At 39.7% G+C, this 22303-nt stretch overlaps 1 protein-coding gene and 1 long non-coding RNA gene across 7 annotated transcripts in view; one reads left to right on the forward strand and one right to left on the reverse strand.

Moving 5' to 3' along the window:
• helz (helicase with zinc finger) overlaps nucleotides 1–22303 on the reverse strand; it is a 279455-nt gene that overhangs the window by 252238 nt on the left and 4914 nt on the right. For 5 of the 6 annotated variants that reach the window (XM_048554824.1, XM_048554822.1, XM_048554823.1 and 2 more), the window contains exon 2: nucleotides 2335–2433. The exons of the other annotated variant lie outside the window; for it this stretch is intronic. In XM_048554824.1, the coding sequence (XP_048410781.1) occupies nucleotides 2335–2424 (90 nt within the window). In that variant the 5' untranslated portion in view covers nucleotides 2425–2433. The remainder of the gene's footprint in view (nucleotides 1–2334; nucleotides 2434–22303) is intronic. 6 annotated transcript variants of the gene reach the window in all.
• LOC125463508 (uncharacterized) lies at nucleotides 8038–13545 on the forward strand. The gene is made up of 3 exons (XR_007249843.1): nucleotides 8038–8093; nucleotides 11930–12014; nucleotides 13254–13545. It is a non-coding gene; the product is annotated as an uncharacterized LOC125463508 (long non-coding RNA).

The following is a 22303-nucleotide window of genomic DNA, read 5'->3' on the forward strand; positions in this document are numbered from 1 at the left end:
TTAGACAGAGGATCTGGATCAGCGCAGGCTTGGAGGGCTGAAGGGCCTGTTCCTGTGCTGTAGGTTTCTTTGTTTCTTTGTTTTGTTTCATTGGCTTAAGGTGATAGGAGTGAAGTTTAAAGGAGAAGTGTGAGACAAATGTTTTTACAGAGGTGGTAGGTGCTTAGAACATGCTCCAGGGAACATGGTGGGAGCAGATACGATTGCAACGTTAAAGATGCATTTAGACAGGCATATGAGCAGACAGGAAATAGAGGAAACAAAAACTTAAATTGCTGGAAAATCTCAGTAGGTCTGGCAGCATTAGTGGAAAGAAATCAGAGTCAACACTTGGCATACAGTGACCCTTCTTCAGTTTTCAATCTGATTTCTCTCCACAGATACTGCCAGACTTGCTGAGATTTTCCAGCAATTTCTGTTTTTGTTTTTGATTTCCAGCATCAAGTTCTTTTCTAGGGTTTTTGTGTAGGAAAGGAGATGGACCTTTTGAAGGCAGAGGGGATTAGTTTGGAATGGCATCATAGTTGGTGCAGACATGATGGATTGAAGGGTCTGTTCCTGTGCTATGGTCTGTATGTTCAATATTACGACCCTAGGGGTCATGATTTTCATCTTTCTACCTAACTCTATGAAGTTCCTTTGCAAGACATTATCTCTCTTTGTGTTTATGTCAGTCATAGCATTGGCCACAAGCCTTGGCTCCTCTCCCCGCCCTTTCAGAATGTCCTGACCTGGGCGGGGGGTGGAGAGAATATACCTTCCTGGATGACAAGATGTGGAGCTGGAGGAAAGCTGACGTTTCGGGTCAGGACGCTTCTTCAGAAAGTCTTGACCATGGCCGTAAAAACATCTGCAGCCATGATTACACAGTTCCTGTTCATCTACACTCCCACCCTCCTTGGCCTCAACACAGCCAAGAATAATTAGGAACCTCCTTTGACTGGTGCATACTCGATGGGCCAAAGGGCCGTCTTCTGTGGTGTAACCCTCTATTATCCCTCTACCTCAGATTATTTGGTTGGTAAATTGATTTTGATTCTTGTTGACCAGTCAGCACTCTTTTGCCATGTAGTGTCAATTGTTGCACTCTTTGAAACTTAGCAATCTTCACCTGTCCTGATCACTGCAAGATGAAAAGCTTCAAGAACATGCCATTTTTCAGCAACATTAGCTTTTTCATTGAATAGGGTTTCTAAATATTAACAAATTGGTATTGGCCATAATTATTACTTCAAACAATATACAGAAGGTACTAAATAAAAGTCTACCATAAAATTGATATAGTAGGTCTATTGTCAAAATATACTAGAGATTAACAAATCGGACTACAGGCAGCACTCATGAGCAGTTTAAAAAGATGGTGTTCAGAAGAAAATTACGTCTGAAATTGCAGTGGTTAGATTACAGTGCAAGTTTCAATTCAAATGTATTTGCATAACTGTAAATCACACTCATTCACTGTTTAATTTGATCTGAAAGATTGTCATATATGGAATAACACTACGAGAAGAGCCTGATCTTAAGAGTTGCGCCAGAAAGTGTTTTGTAAGAGGAATATTTCAAGTGCATGCCTTAAAGAGCAATCTACATAAGCTCGATATCCCAGAACAATATTACAATATTCTCAAATCAAGGACTCAGCAAAGGATAAACAAGACTTTGAAATAATGCATTGGTGAGTCAACAGACTATTTCTGACCTTGACTTCATAACAGTGCTGTTTATAACTTAAGATCAGTTTATTTATTTTAACTAATATCTGCACAATTAATCAATCTTATATTTTGCAATGAAACTAATTCAAGCTAAGCCATTGGTTGATTATTTTATTTTAGAAAAGTCATAACTACAATAACTGAAGAACCAGTTACAGATAAAGTCTTCCTACAGTAGTATGGAGTATGGTTAATATATTGGTCATTTTTATGTTGTTATGCAATATGTTACAATACGGCTCCAAATACTCAGTTCAATTTGGCAGAAATGACTCTAGGGTACTTAATCACATCTGATCTATTTAACATAGAGGTTATCAGTTTCTGAACTAAAATTCAACAGAATTCTGTAAAATTCAACAGTAACAAGTGAAATTTTCTCCTCTAAAAATGAAAACCACTGAATTAAGACCAATTTCCCTTTCTAACTTAAACCACCCTCTCTTTTCAAGCCACAAAACATCCACAAATGAATAAATGGACATGCATCTACGGGTCCTGATGTACTGCAAGTCACTAGCAATGCAAACAACAGGTCATCCAACAGCTATTACCCTGGGAACTTCAACATAATCCATAACTGATGAGACCATTGCTGCATCAAAAAAAATTAACTCACCTGCAATATTCTACAATATGGAGCAAAGGTTTTCAGCAGTTTGAATAAATCCCGGGGACTCCCCAATCCACAGGTTTTAAGAAATGTCATCTACTGTAGCTGTTTAAAATAATTTGATAATGTAGTATTACTGTTTGCAACAGCAAAAAATTGACACTTGATTCTCTGACCTACAAAGTTAATCTATTACCGGAAAAATCATTTTTCTCTAAATTCAGAGGTGTGGTTAAAAGCCACATTTTAATAGCATTTAACCACATTTCAAAATCTCCACATTGTGCTATACATTCATTTCAAATGGTTATTAAACAGTGAAGAACAGTATCCACTTTCCATATAGCAATATCCCACAAACAACTGGAGATGGTGGCAAGTCAAACAGATTTTATTGTCAGAATTTGTTGAGAGAATATTGTTAGCCTGATACAGGACACTCCTAGCTCAAGTTCTCAAACATCCATCAAAACTAATGCACCAGGTGTAAGCGTATGTATTTATTGTTTCAAAGTAAAAGACCCTGATGAAGTAGTGCTGATTCAACATTGCAATGGAAAGACAAATGGGATTATGAACAACAGAATCAACGCAGTAGTGTTAGGAAGGAAGTGATGCAACTTTTGAGGTCTACCCCAACTCTTTCCTTAGAGCTTTCATACTAGATGTACTATTTTGCTCTCTGCTCACATATTTATCTAACATTCCCATAAGAAATAGAATAATCATTGCTACAACCACTCCTGATAGTTCACTTCATATGCCCTTCCTGAAAGCAACTCGAATATATCAAAGATAACACAGTGTGGAGCTGAAGGAGCACAGCAGGCCAGACAGCAGTGGAGCTGCAATGTTAATGTTTCGGGTCAGGGCCCTTCAGAAAGGGAAGTCTGAAGGAGGAGTTCTGGTTGGAATGACAAGCCTCTAGGAAATCCCTGGCATGTCTCTGTTTGGCTTGTGCTATTTTGGATTTAGTTGAAATTGTGCCCCACTTCATCCATGTGTATTGAGACCAGTGAGAATTGGTTGTGTGTCTTGTTGGCTAGTTGGTGTTTGTGTATCCTTATTGTCAGTTTTCTTCCAGTTTGGTCTATGTAATATTTCTCACAGTCCCTGCACAGTATTTTGAATGTTACATTAGTTTTATTGGTTGTGGGTTTGGAATCCTTTACGTTGGTCAGCAACTGTCACAAGATGGATGTTGGTTGTAGGCTACCCTGATACTTGATACAATGCAGCCAGAGAGACACTAGTCACCCTACCATACTTCAGAGACGATCACAAGTCTTGTGGTCATCTCCGATGTATGGTTGGGTGACTAATGTATCTGGCCGTGTTGTGTCTTCTTGTTGTAGTCTGTTGCAGAGGTAATGGCGTATTGTGCTTTTTTGGTATCCATTCCTTTCAAAAACCCTGGCAAGTGCTCCTGTTCTGCTTTGCGTAATTCCAGCTATCAGATGAAAATGCCTTATTCACCACAATTTCCGCTCATTTCTTTTGTTCGGTTATTGTTAATAATGGTTTTACGGCCTCCTTTAGTCCATATTCATTATTCCATCAATTCTTTGTAAAAACCAATACAAAAATGTTTATCATCACTGCCACTGTTTCAGCATGTACAATTTGACATGCTTATGAAAGCTCTCATTTCTCCCTTCACTCTCAACGAACATTTTAGTCCTCTGAATTCAATTCTTTCCTCTACAGTTATAAACAAGCCTGCCTTTTAAATGGGATGGGCAGACTCTCCTTGTTCATCCTGGAAGGCAATAGGACTACGCTCATCAATTATATTGTTTCAGAGGGTTCCTGTGGGTACAAACGCATCTAAGACGGAGCTACACCCAGAAGGGTCTGCTGGAAGTACAATGAGATATTGCAAACAATCGAGCTTTTGTTAATTTGCTGGCTTTGGAATTCTACTGTTTGTATTTTCTTTCTGCTTCTTGCTTGCTTTCAAGAAGGGGGCCACACTAGTTTTTGAGTTTTGTATTAAGTGCAACAATCCTGAGCAAACTTCTCCTCAAGCTGAAACTAAAACCAGAATTTCCAAATGAAGTTTTCAGTGCCCTTGCAACATTTTCTTTGACTGCCATAGCACAAGAATCAAGCTTTCCATAGAGGATAGAGGTGCGGATGCTTGACATGCTAGTTTAAAAAGAGCATTTCAGTTTCTAATATCTTGTTTTATCATGTGATCTTCAGAAGCTTCAACAAATAGATCAAGTGAAATTGGTTGAAGTTACTGGCATGAAACTAGGAAAAGCAGAATCGACAAGCCAATTAATCTACAGACTTTCAATTTGGTAGGTTAACTTAATGCTCTAAATATTCAGACCAATGCTTGAAGTCGAATAAAGGCTGGATAATTCTTACTGCATCCCATCATCAACATAGTCAGCTCAGGATGTCTGCCGACAAGATAAGTGAACTTAGCTGCTTCTCAGATAGCAAGAACTGCAGATGCTGGAGTCAGACAATACATTGCAGAGCTGGAGGAACACAGCAGGCCAGGCAGCATCAGAGGAGCAGGAAAGTTTATGTTTCCTGTTGGACCCTTCTTGGGTCCCAACCCAAACATCAACTTTCCTGCTCCTCTGGTCCTGCCTGGCCTGCTGTGTTCCTCTGGCTCCACACCGTGTTGTTTCTTATCCAATATTGAGGCAATCGAGGTGATGGACTAGAGTATTGTTAATGGACTGTTAATCCAGAGACACAGATAATGTTTGGGGAACCCAGGTTCAAATCCTGCCACAGCAGAAGGTGGAATTTGAATCCAATAAATATCTCAACTGAAGAGTGTAATTGATGACCGTGAATCCATTGTCAATTGTTGGAAAAACCCATCTGGTTCATAATGTCCTTTAGGGAAGGAAGCTGCCATTCTGACCTGGTCTGGCCTACGTGCGACTCCAGACCCACAGCAATGTAGTGGACTCTCAACTGCCCTCTGGGCAATTAGGATGGGCAATAAATGCTGCCTGGCCAGCAGCGCCCTCAACCCATGAATGAATAAAAAAAAGACTGGCTCTGATCACGGACAGTAACTTTGTGTTTGAGGCAGGACTTTCCTGGAGCAGGTTGGTATGCCACTTCAGTTTTCTCTGTGGTGGTCATAAGGCTAAGTTGTTGCTTGCACTGGAGAACAGGCTATACTCTCCCATCCATGCTACACTGCATGTGCAGCTCTGCAGAGAGACCAACAAAAAAAGAAATCACTAAATCCTGAACTGAAGTCTACTCAGATTGAGAAACTTCCTGTCTATGTGACAGCTGAATTCAATGCCAGACCATCATGAAGACAGCAGACAGCATGGTAAGAAAATAAATAATATACTGAAAAAGATAGGTACTACCAAGCAGCCCTGATTAACTCCATTAGTGAGTAGAAACAGGTCAAAAGACCCACCAACCTCCAGGAGATGTCCAAGAATGCCACCCTGGAACTGTCAAACAGCACGGTGAATTTCTCTGGTGAGATAAATCCCTCCATAACCTTCCAAATGGCCTCAGTTCAGTATATCAAAGGCAATGGTCACATCAAAAAACTTGGTGTAGAAATCAGGGTCCTGTAGTGGCATTTCTCCTGCAACTGTTTAACTGCAAGCACCATGCCAATCTGTGATATTTTCTGAAACTGCACCAATTCACTGGCAGAAGGTCCTGGTCAAGATGTTGATTGAAGCAGTTCAGAAGTGGTAAATGCTCTGATTTCTCTGATTGAGAGTGGTTTCTTTCTTTCCAATTGTAGACATGGGTGATGAAGGCATCTTAGTAATTTTGCAGAATATTCCGTGCTTTAATATCATGTCGATAAAGTGTTCAGTCAGCTTCTTAACCAGGCATTGACTTTGTAGACCTCAGCTGGAATAGCATCCAATTCTTGAGTTATGATGCTGAAGCAGAAGTAAATTAAATTATTCATTTCAAACAATGATGTATTAGTGCACCATAGAAGGGAGCCATTTGGTTCATCTTGACTGTAACTACTCTGCAATCCAGGACAAGTTTGCTCGCTGAGCTGGAAGGTTCGTTTTCAGACGTTTCGTCACCATTCTAGGTAACATCATCAGTGAGACTCCGACGAAGCGCTGGTGTTATCTCCCGCTTTCTATTTATTTGTTTAGGTTTCCTTGGGTTGGTGATGTCATTTCCTGTTCTTTTTCTCAGAGGATGGTAGATGGGCTCCAAATCAATGTGTTTGTTGATGGAGTTTCAGTTGGAATGCCATGCTTCTAGGAATTCTCGTGCGTGTCTCTGTTTGGCTTGTCCTAGGATGGATGTGTTGACCCAATCAAAGTGGTGTCCTTCCTCATCTGTATGTAAGGATACTAGTGATAGTGGGTCATGTCGTTTTGTGGCTAGTTGATGTTCATGTATCGTGGTGGCTAGCTTTCTGCCTGTTTGTCCAATGTACTGTTTGTCACAGTTCTTGCAAGGTATTTTGTAGATGACGTTCGTTTTGTTTGTTGTCTGTATAGGGTCCTTTAAGTTCATTAGCTGCTGTTTTAGTGTGTTGGTGGGTTTGTGGGCTACCATGATGCCAAGAGGTCTAAGTAGTCTGGCAGTCATTTCTGAAATGTCTTTGATGTAGGGGAGAGTGGTTATGGTTTCTGGGCCCATTTTGTCTGTTTGTTTGGGTTTGTTGCTGAGAAATCGGCGGACTGTGTTCATTGGGTACCCGCTCTTTTTGAATACACTGTATAGGTGATTTTCTTCTGCTCTTCGTAGTTCCTCTGTGCTGCAGTGTGTGGTTGCTCGTTGGAATAATGTTCTAATGCAACTTCGTTTGTGGGTGTTGGGATGGTTGCTCCTGTAGTTCAGTATTTGGTCCGTCTGTGTTGTTTTCCTGTAGACGCTGGTTTGAAGTTCCCCCTTGGCTGTTCGCTCTACTGTGACATCTAGGAATGGCAGTTTGTTGTTGTTTTCCTCCTCTTTTGTGAATGTTATGCCAGTAAGGGTATTATCGATGGTCTTGAAGGTTTCCTCTAATTTGTTTTGTTAGTGATGACAAAGGTGTCATCCACGTAGCGGACCCAAAGTTTGGACTGGATGATTGACAGAGCTGTTTGTTTGAGTCTCTGCATTACTGCCTCTGCTCAGAACCCTGATATCAGAGATCCCATGGGTGTACCGTTGGTTTGTCTGTAGGTTTTGTTATTGAAAGTGAAGTGGGTGGTGAGGCATAGGTCCACTAGCTTGATGATGTTGTCCTTGCTGATGAGGTTGGTGGTGTCTGGTGTATGTGTCTTCGGTTCTTCTAATAGTGTAGTCAGTGTTTCTTTGGCCACGTTGATGTTGATGGATGTGAACAGGGCTGTTACATCAAAGGAGACCATTATTTGATCCTCTTCTATCTTGGTGTCTTTGATGGTGTTCAGGAATTCTTGGGTGGAGTGAATGGAGTGGCAGGAGTCTTCTACTAGGTGTTTTAGTCTTTGGCGTAGCTCCTTGGCTCATCTGTATGTTGGTGTTCCAGGTAGCGACACTATGGGTCTGAGGGAGGCTCCTGGTTTGTGAATTTTTGGTAGTCCGTAGAAGCGTGGTGTGTTGGATCCATCTGGTTTCATTTTTTGGAAGACTCTCTTGTTTAATTCTCCAGATTTTTGAAGTTTTTTGAGTAAGGCTGTGATTTGGTTCTCTAGTTGTGGGGGTCAGGTCAATCGCCACCTCTTGGTAAGTGTCGGTATCTGCAAGCAGTGCGTTCGTTTTCTCAACGTAGACTGTTCGGTTTAAAATGACTGTCAGGCGTCCTTTGTCTGCAGGTAGGATAACGTTGTTTTTATTTTTTTTGAGTCCTTTTAGGGCTTTCCTTTCTTGTGTATTGAATGTGTTTTTTTCTTTTTTCCTGCTTAATGTTGGTGTGACTGCCTGTCTGATGGTTTGCTGGGTTTCTTCTGAGAGTTTGTTGTCTTTCAGTGTTGTTTCTAACGCTGCTAAGAAATCTTTCAAGTCCCGGAAGTTGTAATTTAATCCTCTTACTAAGACGGCTTTTTCAGTGTCTGTTAACGGTCGGTCAGATAAGTTTTTTATCCATACTTCTGTGTTGTTATTTTGTGAGAGAGTTTGTCTAGTTTTTTCTGCAGGTCTAGTTTTTTCGTTTTCTGTGTTTGCCGTTGTCTGATATCTATGGCTCGTTGTACTGCGTCTGTCCATTCAAGATCTGTCACGTTAGTGAGTAAAGTTTTTTGGCGCAAGATTTCCCAGTTGTATTTACGGAGTCTGTTGTGGGCATCATTGATCATTTCTCTCAGCATTCTGCGGCCATTTTGCTCAGCTATTCTTTTGGCTAGTGCGGTGTTAAGGGGAGGTTTGTATTTGAGACATTTAGGTAGTACCTGTTTCCTTAGGCATTCATGCAGGAAGTACAGCTGTCGCGGGTGGCACTCTGTCGGATGGCATTGGTTTCCCATCTTCGGGCCAGTTTTAGCGTATTGTGCCCATAGGTGCTAGCGTGTTTTGAGAAGATTTGTAGCTCTGGTTGAGGTTCTGGATGTGAGTTTGCTCGCTGAGCTGGAAGGTTCGTTTTCAGACGTTTCATCACCACACTAGGTAACATCATCAGTGAGCCTCCGATGAAGTTTCGTCGGAGGCTCACTGATCATGTTACCTAGTATGGTGACGAAACGTCTGAAAACGAACCTTCCAGCTCAGCGAGCAAACTCACATCCAGTTCTGGATGTGAGTTTGCTCGCTGAGCTGGAAGGTGCAAGAAATGTGACAAACAATACATTGGACAAACAGGCAGAAAGCTAGCCACCACGATACATGAACATCAACTAGCCACAAAACGACATGACCCACTATCACTCGTATCCTTACATCCAGATGAGGAAGAACACCACTTTGATTGGGACAACACATCCATCCTCGGACAAGCCAAACAGAGACACGCACGAGAATTCCTAGAAGCATGGCATTCCAACCGGAACTCCATCAACAAACACATTGATTTGGAGCCATTCTACCATCCTCTGAGAAAAAGAACAGGAAATGACATCACCAACCCAAGGAAACCTAAACAAATAAATAGAAAGCGGGAGATAACACCAGCGCTTCATCGGAGGCTCACTGATGATGTTACCTAGAATGGTGACGAAACGTCTGAAAACGAACCTTCCAGCTCAGCGAGCAAACTCACATCCAGAACCTCAACCTGAGCTACAAATCTTCTCAAAACTCGCTAACTCTGCAATCCAATTAGTCCAAAAGCAATCTCTTCCCCAAGATGTGTCCTTGAAATATTTATCAGATTCCCTTTACAATGCTTCATTAAACCTGTATCAGTCACCCACAGGTAGTACATTACAATGCTAAATGGTGATGCGTGAAAAAAGTTTTACATATCACTTTGGTTCTTTTTGCCAATCAGAAGGTGTGAATATTAACACTTCAGGTACTGGATATAATTTCTTTGTTTAACCTATCCAAACCCTTTGCGGTTTTAGTTACCTTGATCAAACATGAAACACAACAGCCTCAGCCTTTCCAGTCTATCCACATAACTATGATTCCCCTTCCCTGCAATAAAAATTGTGGAATTCTACCACACATGACTGTTGAGGCTTGGTCATCAAGCATATTCAAGGCTGAGATAGATTTTTAATCAATAAAGGAATGAAGGGTTATGGGGCAAAGGCAGGAATGTGGAGTTGAGAACTATCAAAGCACACATTATCTCAGTGAAGGGCCAAGCAGACTTGATTGGCTAAATAGCAGATTTCTCCTGTTATGTTTGATCATCTTTTGGTTATCCCATTATGTTCCTGTGCATCCTTTCAAAAGTATTCATCTTCGCTGAAACACAGCACATGTAACCAGATATTACACCAGTTTTTGCTTGGGTTTAATCTCTACTTATTCGAGGCAACTTACCTTCTACCCACCCATGCAATGTTTAAACATTTTCTCTTGCTGATCAATAAAACTGCTTGTTAACTTTGCTATTCATCAACTTGGGCAAAATCACTTCTCAAGTCATAAAACTTTGCCTTTTGTCCAGCTTTCTGGCCTTACCCTTGAATCTGTTGGTCTTTTCTGTTCACATTGAACCCAACCATTTTGTGGTTATGTGTTATTGCTCCCTTACTCTCATCAGTTATCAGCCTCACTATATGAAGCATTTCATCTTTCTTTGTTAAAGTAGAAATATATTGATCAACGAAATAGACCTAAAATCATGTTGTTTTTTTAAAAGTATCAGCTCCAAGACCACTTGCATTATCATTGTATAGTTATATCGTGGAGAAATGTTTTGAAAACCCAGCCAATATCATTGCCCCTTCTTCAACGTAAACCTTACAACACCCTTTTTAATTCATGACCTGCAAACACTCACAAATTTTCTTTGCTTTTTAAAATCTACACTCATGAAAGGTCTGAACGCAGTTCCACTGTCACCATAACATACTAGTTTACAGAATCCATGATTATTAGAAGCATTCCACTTACTTTCTGTCGAAAAAGTAAATCAATATTGAGTATCCTGTCATGAACAACACAAGATACTTCTATTATTGCTACTATGTTCTCTTTCCACAGTTTTTCATTTTTGTAACTCCAATTTTTAAAAAGAAAATTGTGCACATACATCCTGCTCATCAAATCCTGACCCCAGTTTTTTGGATTGTGTTAATTTCCAATCTTTTTCCTGGTTTTCTAATTCTTAATTTCATATCCTTTGCCTCACCATTTGCTAATCTCACTTTTTATTTCAACTCTTCAAGTTCCCTTCTTCTTTATTAAATGGATTGAGTGAGAAACTTGTGTTTCCATTTCTATTACAATATCTTGCTTAAATCATTCTCCCTCTCTAGTCTCAAACTGAATCTTTCTTCACCTTTCTGCCATTGTGTCAATTCCCCTCTACCTGGACTTGACAGCCATCAGCTCTGATGGCAGGAGTTTCCCCGATAAATGAAGATGAAATCGGAAAACATAAAAATATGATTTTCTTTCCCCTTTCTGCCCTTACCATCACCAACATCTGAAATGTCCTAATTAACCATAAAACACAACAGTCTCATAAATGCCTTGGCTACCATAGCAGGTATGAGGCTGAATATTCTGAGACCCAACAGCACATTCCTGATTCCCCAAACTTTCCACCATACAAGGACAAATCAGTGAACACAGGCAGTGCACTAATGGCAGAATGCATTAAACTAGTTAAGGATTTTTCAACAATACCTCCCAAGAATATGGGCCTTATTACACAAAAGAATAAGAACAGCTGGTGAAATAACACCTCTAACTCCACACTGTTCTGACAGAGGTATTAACATTCCTTTACTACCCCAAATCAACAAATCCTGCAAACCTCTTACTACCAATGGGAAACTTTACCAAACTTTCTTGCAGCAGTTTTTGCCAGTGACTCAGTTTCACTTAAGGGCAACTCGGATTGGGCTTTAAAACAGCTTTTGATGGCAACACCTATATCCCAAAATCAAATTAAGGATATATTAATTCTTTCAAGCAGTTCCTAATACTGCTATTCATGGTGGACCCTGATAAATAAACATTATCTGCTGGATTAATCCATATTAATCTTACTCATTTTTGTTCCTCTCTCCATTCCAACCCAATTGGGTCACTCTAGCCAACAAAGCTGCACTGGGAGGACATCCAGAAATTAGCAAAGCCTGCCAATGAAACCAAACAAGCTTAAAAACGACTCAATACAGGTGAGAGTAAACATTTTGTCGTTAACAGGCCATGGTAAGTAATCTGGAAGTAAGCCTGAGAAACTCAGCTGCTCTGGCAGCATCTGTGAGGAGTATGACTCTTCTTCAGAAGAGTAAATAAACTTGACATCTTGGACTAAAAGAGGTATGTCAAGAACTTAGAACTATTAACTAGCTATACTTTCATGGAGATATATAGGAGCTACCTGCTTCCCATCCTCAACATCAGATTCTCCCTGCCAATATGCTTACTACATAAACAGCAGACACACATCCATCTCCCCACTGTAATTTTTTGGCCACAAATTTTTGAAAGTAAAACAAACACATTTACAAGTTATGTACAAAAAATAAAGACATTAGGTGCGACCTAAACAACAACTTCAACCAGGTTACTCCACATAATTAAATTAATACTGCACATCAACTGCAAGTCGATAATCTAAATGACTACTGAAACTAATATTGCTATGCACAAACAACTTAAGCATTGGTTAAAAGGGGTAGAATTATTTTATGCATGGATAATAAAGGATGGAAATGCTAAGGATGATTCTCACCAGGGGCTAGGACGGGATTACAGAAATTTGAGGACTGAAGGCCAGGAGAAGGCTACAGCTATCAGGAGGGTTGAGTGAATTGGAAACAAGAATAATCTTCAATTTAAAAAGCAGACTGGAACTAAACACACGTAATGGACAAACAGGATGATTCAACTTAGGTTACAAGCAGAGTTTTCAATGCGTTGAAGTTTACAAAGTCTTGAATCAAAAGAGATACAAATAAATGTTTAACAAATGAGACACCAACAACAGAAGGCAGTTTTATGCAGAGTGAAAGAGGGGTGAGAAACTCACCTCAGAGACATACAGGATGCCAAGGTTACATGATTTAAATAATAATAATAATTAGACAGTGTTACAAGGAAAAGAATGGCTTCACTTGTCCCAACATTTAACTGAAAGAAAGATCATCTCATCCAGGACCAAGTGTCAATCAAATAGCATGTCTAAATGGAGATGGTGGAAGGGTCAGGGAAGTGGGGTAAAGAGGAGCCCGATGTGTCACGGTCTATTAAGAACAGAATGACTGCTGATCAACCACTTGATGATAAATTCTGACTAGACATGCTCAGCTCTGATTTTCTTTAAATGAGCATGCGCTATATAAAGAATTTAATTGCTTTTTTTCCCTCATTTTTAAGAGGCTTTTATCACTCTTTATTTCAATATATTTCAGAAATGCTGCCACGGCTGCCAAGCATATTCCTGGATATCAGCAAATGCAGCTGCCGTCCAACCAGCTTTTAAAGTCAAAACCAACATCAAGTTGGAGTGGGGTGGGAACAAGGTCAACGACTCACCCCCTCTGGCAGAGATATGTCCATGATGTGGTAAGACCCTTACCCCATGCAACCAGAAATTTGGACTTGCTTGTTGTACAGTATATATTGAGTACCAACATGCTTCATCACATCATGGAAGAAAATGGATTTAAACCATACTCCCCCTAAAAGGAAATGATCTCACCTTTCTAGCATGGTAAATTTGAGATAAATGCATCCTCAAAAGAGATTAACTGAGAAGTTTATTTTACTTTTGGGCATGAATAAAATCGTGAATAAAACTTGTGCATCAATGAAAATAGCTAGTTTGTATTTTACATATGGTAAGGCAATGTAAATTAAAAATAGGCATCAGTTAGTTGGAGCTAGGACACACTTTCTTTGTCTCGGTGATCCAGAGTAGGTGACAAAGGAGTTAAACCACCACACTCGGGCGAGGGGAGAGGCTGAAAAGAATAGTTCATGGAAACATCAGCTGGTGCAGGAATTGAACACACACTTTTGGCATCACTGTGTATAATGCAAACTGGTCACCCAGCCAACTGAGCATGTTTGCTTGTTGACACAAACTTTGCATACATTTCATGTACAATGCAGTCAATTTGATGGTGGATAATCATCAACATCCTTACCCTGGAGTCTAACTAAACAAAGAAAAACCTGCATTCCGATTTTCAACTAAGTAATTTAGGGAAGGAATGAATTCTGAGGCTATTTTGGTCTTATTCTCATCTTTTTGCAGGTCTCAAATTTCTCAAGCAAGAATATTTCCCATTTTTATTCAATATTTTCAGTTTGCCAATGAAACGGTTATTTGGCATGAACCTACTTCATCTTTGACACAGAGGCACCGTACAATTGCCATACAGAGGTTTAATTTGCAAATTGCAAGTACTTTCTATAAAATACATCGACTGTGCTGAACCTGCAGAGCTGACCAATCCAAACTGACTGACTGTATGTGATGTACATATTTGTGGTCTCACAATAACTTCAAGCCCAGGTTACCACAATTCAATAATCATTTATAAACTAAAGCATAAACATTTTTTGCAGCCATCACCCTTGACCTCATGCGATCTGCATGATCTACTCCAAGACGACAGCAAATTGATTGGCCAAGGTTACTGCAATTTTTCACAAAATGTGCAGAAATATATGACCAGTAAACATGAGCAGAAGCCTCCAGCCATAAATGTATCAATAATGATGGAAGTACCCTTATTTTGTATAAAACTTCAATCTCAAAATGTAGAAGAGATTCAGACTCTCCATTTTCACATTACAGGGTATTATTTTAGTGTGAAGGGAGAATGAGGGATAATTGCCCTTGCAACAACGCCAACCTACAGAGCAAAAGAAAAGATTAGCCTGTTGGTGGGATGAGGGTGAAGACAAAACCTGCAATGAGGTAATATTCATTACAGTGCACTTTTTTAAAAATCAGAAAGCAGGTATTACCTTTTATGGGAGTAGCTGACTCAGCCAACAATTATTACCAATCACTAATTGTCCTGGAGCAGTGGTAATGGGCTGCCATCTTGAACTGTGGCAGTCCTTGAGGTTCAGGGACACCCACAGTGCTGTTAAAAATAGTTCCAGGATTTTGACCAGGAGAAAATGAAGGAACAGTGACAAACAAAGATAATATACGGCTTGGTGGGGAACTCGCAGGCGGTATTCTGATGCACCTGCTGCCCTGGTCCTTCCAGGTGGAGAAGGTGGTGCTGACAAAGGTGTGTTAAGTTACTGCAGTACATCTTGGGAAAGGCACGCATTGCCACCACCATGCATCTGCAAAATAACTGCTTGGCAAAAGCAGTGGACAGGATACCAAACCAAGTGGGATGCTTTATCCATATAATGACACTGTGCAGCTCTAACAACACTCAAGAAATCTGAGTATAATTTAACATAATCCTGACTTGCACCTTGCAAATGGTAAATAGGCATCAGCAAGATAGTAGAGGAGTTACTCATTATTCACTGAAGACTTCCTAACTTCTGACCTGCTTTTTCAGAAAGGAAATCTTTTGTTTTTCTGCAGTCTGGCCTAATAGTGACTCCAGATCTGTAGCACTGAGGTTGACTCTGAACTGCCCTCCGAAAAGTCTCAGCAAAAAATTCAGTTATGTCAACGCCTCATCCCTAGCATCACAGATACCAGTCTTCAGTCAAATTGATTCACTCCAAGATACAGTTAAATGCACTGGGTACTGCAAAGGCAATGGGCTCTGACAACATTTGGCAAGAGTACTAAAGACTTGGGTTCTAGAGCTGCAGATTCCCTAACCAAGCTTTTCAAGTATAGTTACAATACTGACATCGACCCAACAATGTGGACAATCGAGAAGCTTAAAAAAAATCAGAAGATAACTAAAAAAAAGGGGGAGAAGTTGAAATATGGGAGTAAGCCAATTCGTAATATAAAAGTGTTGCAAGAGTTTTTTTTAGATATCTGAATAGTAAGAGATAAGCAAGCATGAACATGGAAGCACTGGAAAATGAGGCTGGAGAAAGAATAATAGGGAACAAAGAAATGGAAGTGGAACTGAATAGGTACTTCGCATCACTTTTCATGGTGGAATACACCAGCAGCATATGACAATTTCAAGTGAGTCAGGGGCACAGGAGAGTGCAGTTGCCCTTACCAAGGAGAAGGTACTGGGAACACTGACAGGTCAGAAGGTGGATAAATCACCTGGACCAGCTGGACGACAGCCAAGAGTTCTGAAGAAGGTAGCTCAGGGGATTGCACAGGCTTTGTTAGTGATCTTTCAGGAATCACTGGGGTGAGGAAGAGTCCCAGAGGGCTGGAAAATGGCTACTGTAATATGTCTGTTTAAGAAGGGAGGGAGGTAGATGACAGGAAATGACAGCAAACTTGGTTTTAATCATCAGGTTGTGAACCAGCACACTCAATAAACTAGCAAGAATTATTTCCCTGAAAATACGTGAAGTTTACTATATTGTCACGATCTCTGCAATGTCTCAGTAGTCAGTTAACAGCGGAAGTGAGAAGGCTCTCTGCCTGAAACTTTTATTTAAGGTACATTTGAATAATTATTTAAGAGATTTATACTGTAAATGAAGTCTAACAGTGATATGTATAATCCATGTATGACACTTCTGTTACTTAAATGTGTATTTTTACATTGATTGTGTGGGCCTCTTGATCAACTGAAACATATGGTCAACTGACACACTCTTGGTCCCATAAGAGCCAGTTAGTAAAAGTTTGCTGTACAAGCCAGTTAGCCTGACCTCGGTCATTGGTAAGATTTCAGAGTCCATTATTAAGGATGCAATTGCAGAGTACCCGGAAGTGGTGAATTAAATAGGGTTGAGTCAAGGGGAGGTCATGCCTGACAAGATCTGTTAGAATTCTTTGAGGAAATAACAAGCACGTTAGACAAAAGGAGAGCCAGTAGACATAATCTATTTAGATTTCCAGAATTCCTTTGCCACATAGGAGGCTGCTAAGAGTCCATGGTGTCCTCTGGTTCTGGACTCCCCCATCAGCAGAAACATGCCTCCTGCCTCCAGAGTGTCCAATCCCTTAATCTTACACATCTCAATCAGATCCCCTCTCATCCTTCTAAACTCAAGAGTATACAAGCCCAGTCACTCTAATCTTTCAACATATGATAGTCTCGCCATTCCAGGAATTGACCTCGTGAACCTACATTGCACTCCCTCAGTATTCCTCAAATCTGGAGACCAAAACTGCGCACAATACTCCAGGTGCGGTCTCACCAGGGCCCTGTACAGCTGCAGAAGGACCTCTTTGCTCCTGTACTCGATTCATCTTGTTATGAAGGCCAGCATGCCATTAGCTTTCTTCACAGCCTGCTGTACCTGCATGCTTGCTTTCATTGACTGATGTACAAGAACACCTAGATCTCGTTGTATGGTCTCATTCTAGGTCTCGCTCTTTGCTAAGCTAAGAATTAGGCAAAGCTGTTTTGTTCTCACTTGAACTTCAGAGGGTGAGAGGGAGGGAGGTGGGGGTGGAGGGGGCAACCCGGTGGAAGTTTACAAAATTATTGGAGGCATGGATATGCTGGATAGTTGAAGTCTTTTTCCCAGAGTAGACATGTCAATTACTCGGGGAGATAGACTTTGGGGGCCAGCTTAAGGAATCCCTGAAAGGTAATTTTTTTTTGTGTGTGTTTTTTTTTTACACAGATGGTAGTAAATGTCTGGAATGTGCTGCCGTAAGAGGCGTAGGAGCAGATCAATAGCAACATTTAAGAGCCATCTTGGACACCTGAATAGCACTGTGTAGAGGCAAAAATATTTTTCGTTGAGAAAGGCATCATGGGTTGGTGCAGAGTTGATGGGCTGAAGCGCCTGTTCATGTGCTGTACTGCTCTTTGTTCATTTAAAGGAAAATAAAACAGCCAATTTGGTAAACATCCCAACAAATCAATATCCTCTAACACCAACATGCAGTAACAGCAATGTATTACATCCACAAGATGCAAGTACAACAATTCACAAAGGGTCAACTGTTAATACCTTCCTCAGCAACAGTTTCTACCATTTAATAAGACAAGGGTAGCATATGCATTTGAACACCATCACCTATAATTTTCCATTCAAGCCACATGCTATGCTGACTTGAACTATATTGCCATTCCTGACACAGGGGCAAGAATTAGAAAACCCTTCCGAACAACACAATGAAGTACCAACATACACCACAAATAGTGCAGCAGTTCAAAAGGCAGCTCATCACCATTTTCTCAATATGAATGAACAAAAGGCAACAAATGCTGGTACTGCTAGCAATATTCACATCCCATAAACAAATATGAAAAAACCATGCCCTTCAAGTTACCTGGACATGGTGGTTGTCTTATTGAACCTTCCAAGTGGTTTGATGGATCAAAGTAACTCACAAAGTAACTACTTCAGAGCATAGTTAAAAGTCAAACACAACGGTGAGAGATTGATTCAGATTTAGACCCTTCTAAGGGAGATGTGTGAACCAGTTGGATGTTCAAATAACAATGTGACATTTTTATGGTCAATTTTAAAACTTACACGTAAACATTATACTAGGCTCATTTCGAAACAAGCCCACATGCTACTTCACACTTTGTACATGTGCAACATTTGATGGATTTTGATTACAATATTTCAGAACTGGATCAAATTGACACAAATCAGCATGTACTTGACATGTTTTGATGTCGATCGACTGCTACCAGAAAAAATATAACTAATCAATGAAACTAAATGGCTTTCATTTCAATATGAAACTACACATAAAATCACAATAATCGTTAGAATATTTGGCAGCAATAATCTCTCTACCTTATTTAAATGAACTTCTCTTCTCTGCTGGTAACTCCCAACTCAAGCTTCCATGCAGCCCCCTAATTCACAGAAGTCCTCTGCTACTAGTGGGGACTAGAGGCAAGGCCTCACCTGGCCTGCTCGAAGGACTGTAATGCTGAACTTTTTACTTCTTTATTTTCTAATTTGTTCCTAAGATTTTATACCTGATACCTTGTACCTAAGATGGCATGAAGGTTTGTTACACTGATATTTTTATTTCTTTATTTTTCTAATGTATTCCTCAGATCCAGTACCTACATACTTTTGTACCTTAGATGGCACTGTAAGTGGAGACTTGGTAAATTTTGCACTGCACTCATGTGACAGTATGCGACAATAAACCTAACTCTAATTCTAGAAGTGGGATCTCCTTCACTCAACTCAGAAATCCACATGTGTAGACATTGCAAGAGGGTGACATTAAACTCAGGTTTATCCTCATGTTGAAAAAAATTTTCCTTTCACCATTAATTCACCTTGTTAATTTTAGAAATGTTTTCAAAAACAAACAACAGCTTGAACCAATGCACCAGTGAGTGACTCACTTGTCTCAGGAAATGTATTTTTTTTAAATGGCAATTGAGACAAAAAGAGTATGTTACAGAGCTCAAACTACACAAAACCTCCTTAAATGAAAAGCATACTACGAAAAAGGGAGCATTATTGAAGCATATTCTTTGGAAATTCTGAACAAAATTCAAAAATCCACAAGAGCAGTTGAGCAGAGAACCTCAATTCACGTTATACGACACTGACGAGTAACATACCAATGACCATTGTAGACTCTTGATGAGTTTGAAAGCATCGAAAAAAGACTGCACTTTCTACTCAGACGTCAAGCCATCTATAATACAGCTGAAAGCTCAAACTAGAGAGTTAATTTGGGAGATAAGATTTCCACTTTGTTTTCAACACTGAATTATGATAGGATTTCTGAAAAGTACATTTGGCTGATACATTTCAACATGGAGAGTGTTTGCACACTTGAGAATTCACTGATAATTTAGAGAGGTTCATACATACAGTCTTCAATCTAAATTCAGTAACAGTGAGTGACTGCTGAATCATAAGGAATTCTCCTGAGAAACAATTTTGATCACTTCCAATATTGTCCTGGCCAGTAAAGAGCAAATATGAGACCCTACAAATTCGATTATTGCTTATAAATCACTAAACACAGTTGGAATTAAAAAAAAAGGTGAACTCAAACACCCATTTCTTCCATTTAGAAAACACTAGACAAAAGTGTAAGACTAACCAGATGCATACTTCTTCACCAATAACAGTCTTCCACAAGGATATGGCAAAATTACACTGCTGTCCACGGCCTAATTATTATAGTATCAATATGCTTCAAAACCTGGAGTTTAATGTGATGTAAAATAATTCCTGAGGGAAGACTGCGCTATCAGCTCAGACTAGACCCATCATCATAGATATGACATCATGAACCAATCCTATAGCATCAATTTAGTTCAAGATTTTCACTCCATTTTCACTTCTTCAATGAATAAAATCCAATGCTCAGTGCTCGTCATGGCTCAAAATGTCACTAGCCCATCATTATCTATTACTGAAATCCTACTAATGCCGGATTATATCACACTTATTTGAGTATACATCTCTAACCTGTATTCACTGGCACATACTCACACTTCCTTTATGGGAACATGCTGAAAATCTACTGTCCAGTTTGCAACACTTCCTATTACATCAACAGTAGCAAAAACTAAGAAAAAAATCCACATAATCAACCTCCTTCATTCAATTCAAATACCTTAGTTTGATCGAACACATCAAATAAAGGACTACATAACGTTAACATCAGAACAAAGGCAAAGAACTGCTCAAAAGGCATTAATTCTAACTTGTGCATGTCAGACATGTGTCAATGTAGAACACCTGGGATTTTGTTTTCAGGTGCAGATACAAGATAAACATTGGCAAAGGTTTAATAACTGAGCAGACTGAGTCATTAGAGATTGCCTTAGCTATGTTAATCGCTTATTGAATTTGTCCAATGAGTAGCAAAGCAAAAGTACAAACCCTAATTCTCAGTCTGTACTACATGAGCTGATCTCAATCACAGAATATGTAAGGGCACTGGTATTGGCCTCAGCACTCCTGGTTAGAGGAACAATTAAAAAAAAAGAGGGTTGCTACTCATGTGCATAAACCTTACAGAAATGCATGAGGACACTCATGTTAGCTTTCAGTTTCCTCTGTTGCAACACAATGCATGCAATTTAGATAAAATACTAGAAAGCTGCACTTGTCATCAGCAAAAAGTCAATGTCACAGGAGGGTGGGAGATAATTTGTGCTTTCATTTAACAGCTGCAGTCACTAAACTCCCAAATCAAATAAAAGACAATCAAAACCTAATAAAGTAATCAGAATGCAACAAGTATGTAATTGTACAAAGGTATACAGCACATATAATTTAGTATACTGTAAGTGGGAGTGTTCCAAGTTCCTCAACTGTAAAAACAACAGAAAGCACCAACAGGATTGCTACCTTGAGAGTTGGAATTTCGTCAAAAGTCAAAGAATGCTGAGTTTCTACTACCACTAAAAAGATAGTAATCAGGAAACCAAATGACAATTGTTATTACCAACCAAGCACTGAAGAAAATGCTTGCACAAGTTTCAGGGATGGTTTCTCAACTGTAACGTGCAGCTTTGCCAATGAATGCGGTACAAAGCAAAGGAGGGAGAAAAAGGAAGAACTAGGAAATAAAGTACAGATGAAAATAAGATTCTAATCTCATGAGGAAAAATATACATTCAAGAACTAATTCGCAAAAGAAATTTGAAAAAAAAAACATGCTTTAAATTTCACTAGATTGAAAACAATAGCCCTCATTCAATTCAGCAATAAAACTGAACTTATCAAAATTACACATGGAGTGACAAATATATATCATAAAACAATACTATATATGTGGTTAGGTCCCATATTGTACACCACACTAAGTTTTTCACAATTCTTTTCAGAAATTGTCTCCAAATTTACCACCTTAGCACAGAAACTATCAAAACTCAATCTAATCCAATTCTCACAGGCTGCCTCCTACGTGTACCTTCCTACGAGACACGATACAGCAATTTGTACTGATGTTTCTATTCTTTTGCCAAAAGATACTCGGACCAAGTACAGCAACCAACAGCATTCTCAGCTTAAATTAATTAACTTGCCACAAATGATTACGAGAACCTAAGTATATTAGCTTTGTACAACAGCAGGCACTATCTATGCATGTCAGGGGAACTCGCAATTCTTTTAATACAAGTTTCGTATTGATACAACAAGTGGTTCCTTAAATTTAACACACAGAACTAATAGGGACAAACCACAGTGAACCTGTGGCCTCAAGTTTAATGGGTCTTCAACAATGATTGTGGAGTCAGAGATAGCAGGAACTGCAGGTGCTGAAGAATCTAAGATAACAAGGTGTACAGCTGGATGAACACAGCAGGCCAGGCGCGGGAAGGCTGACGTTTCGGGCCTAGACCTTTCTTCAGAACAAGGGTCTAGGCCCAAAACGTCAGCTTTCCTGCTCCTCCGATGCTGCTTGGCCTGTGTTCATTCAGCTCTG

The sequence above is a fragment of the Stegostoma tigrinum genome, chromosome 22 (assembly GCF_030684315.1).
Source record: "Stegostoma tigrinum isolate sSteTig4 chromosome 22, sSteTig4.hap1, whole genome shotgun sequence".
NCBI classification, from domain to species: Eukaryota; Metazoa; Chordata; class Chondrichthyes; order Orectolobiformes; family Stegostomatidae; genus Stegostoma; species Stegostoma tigrinum.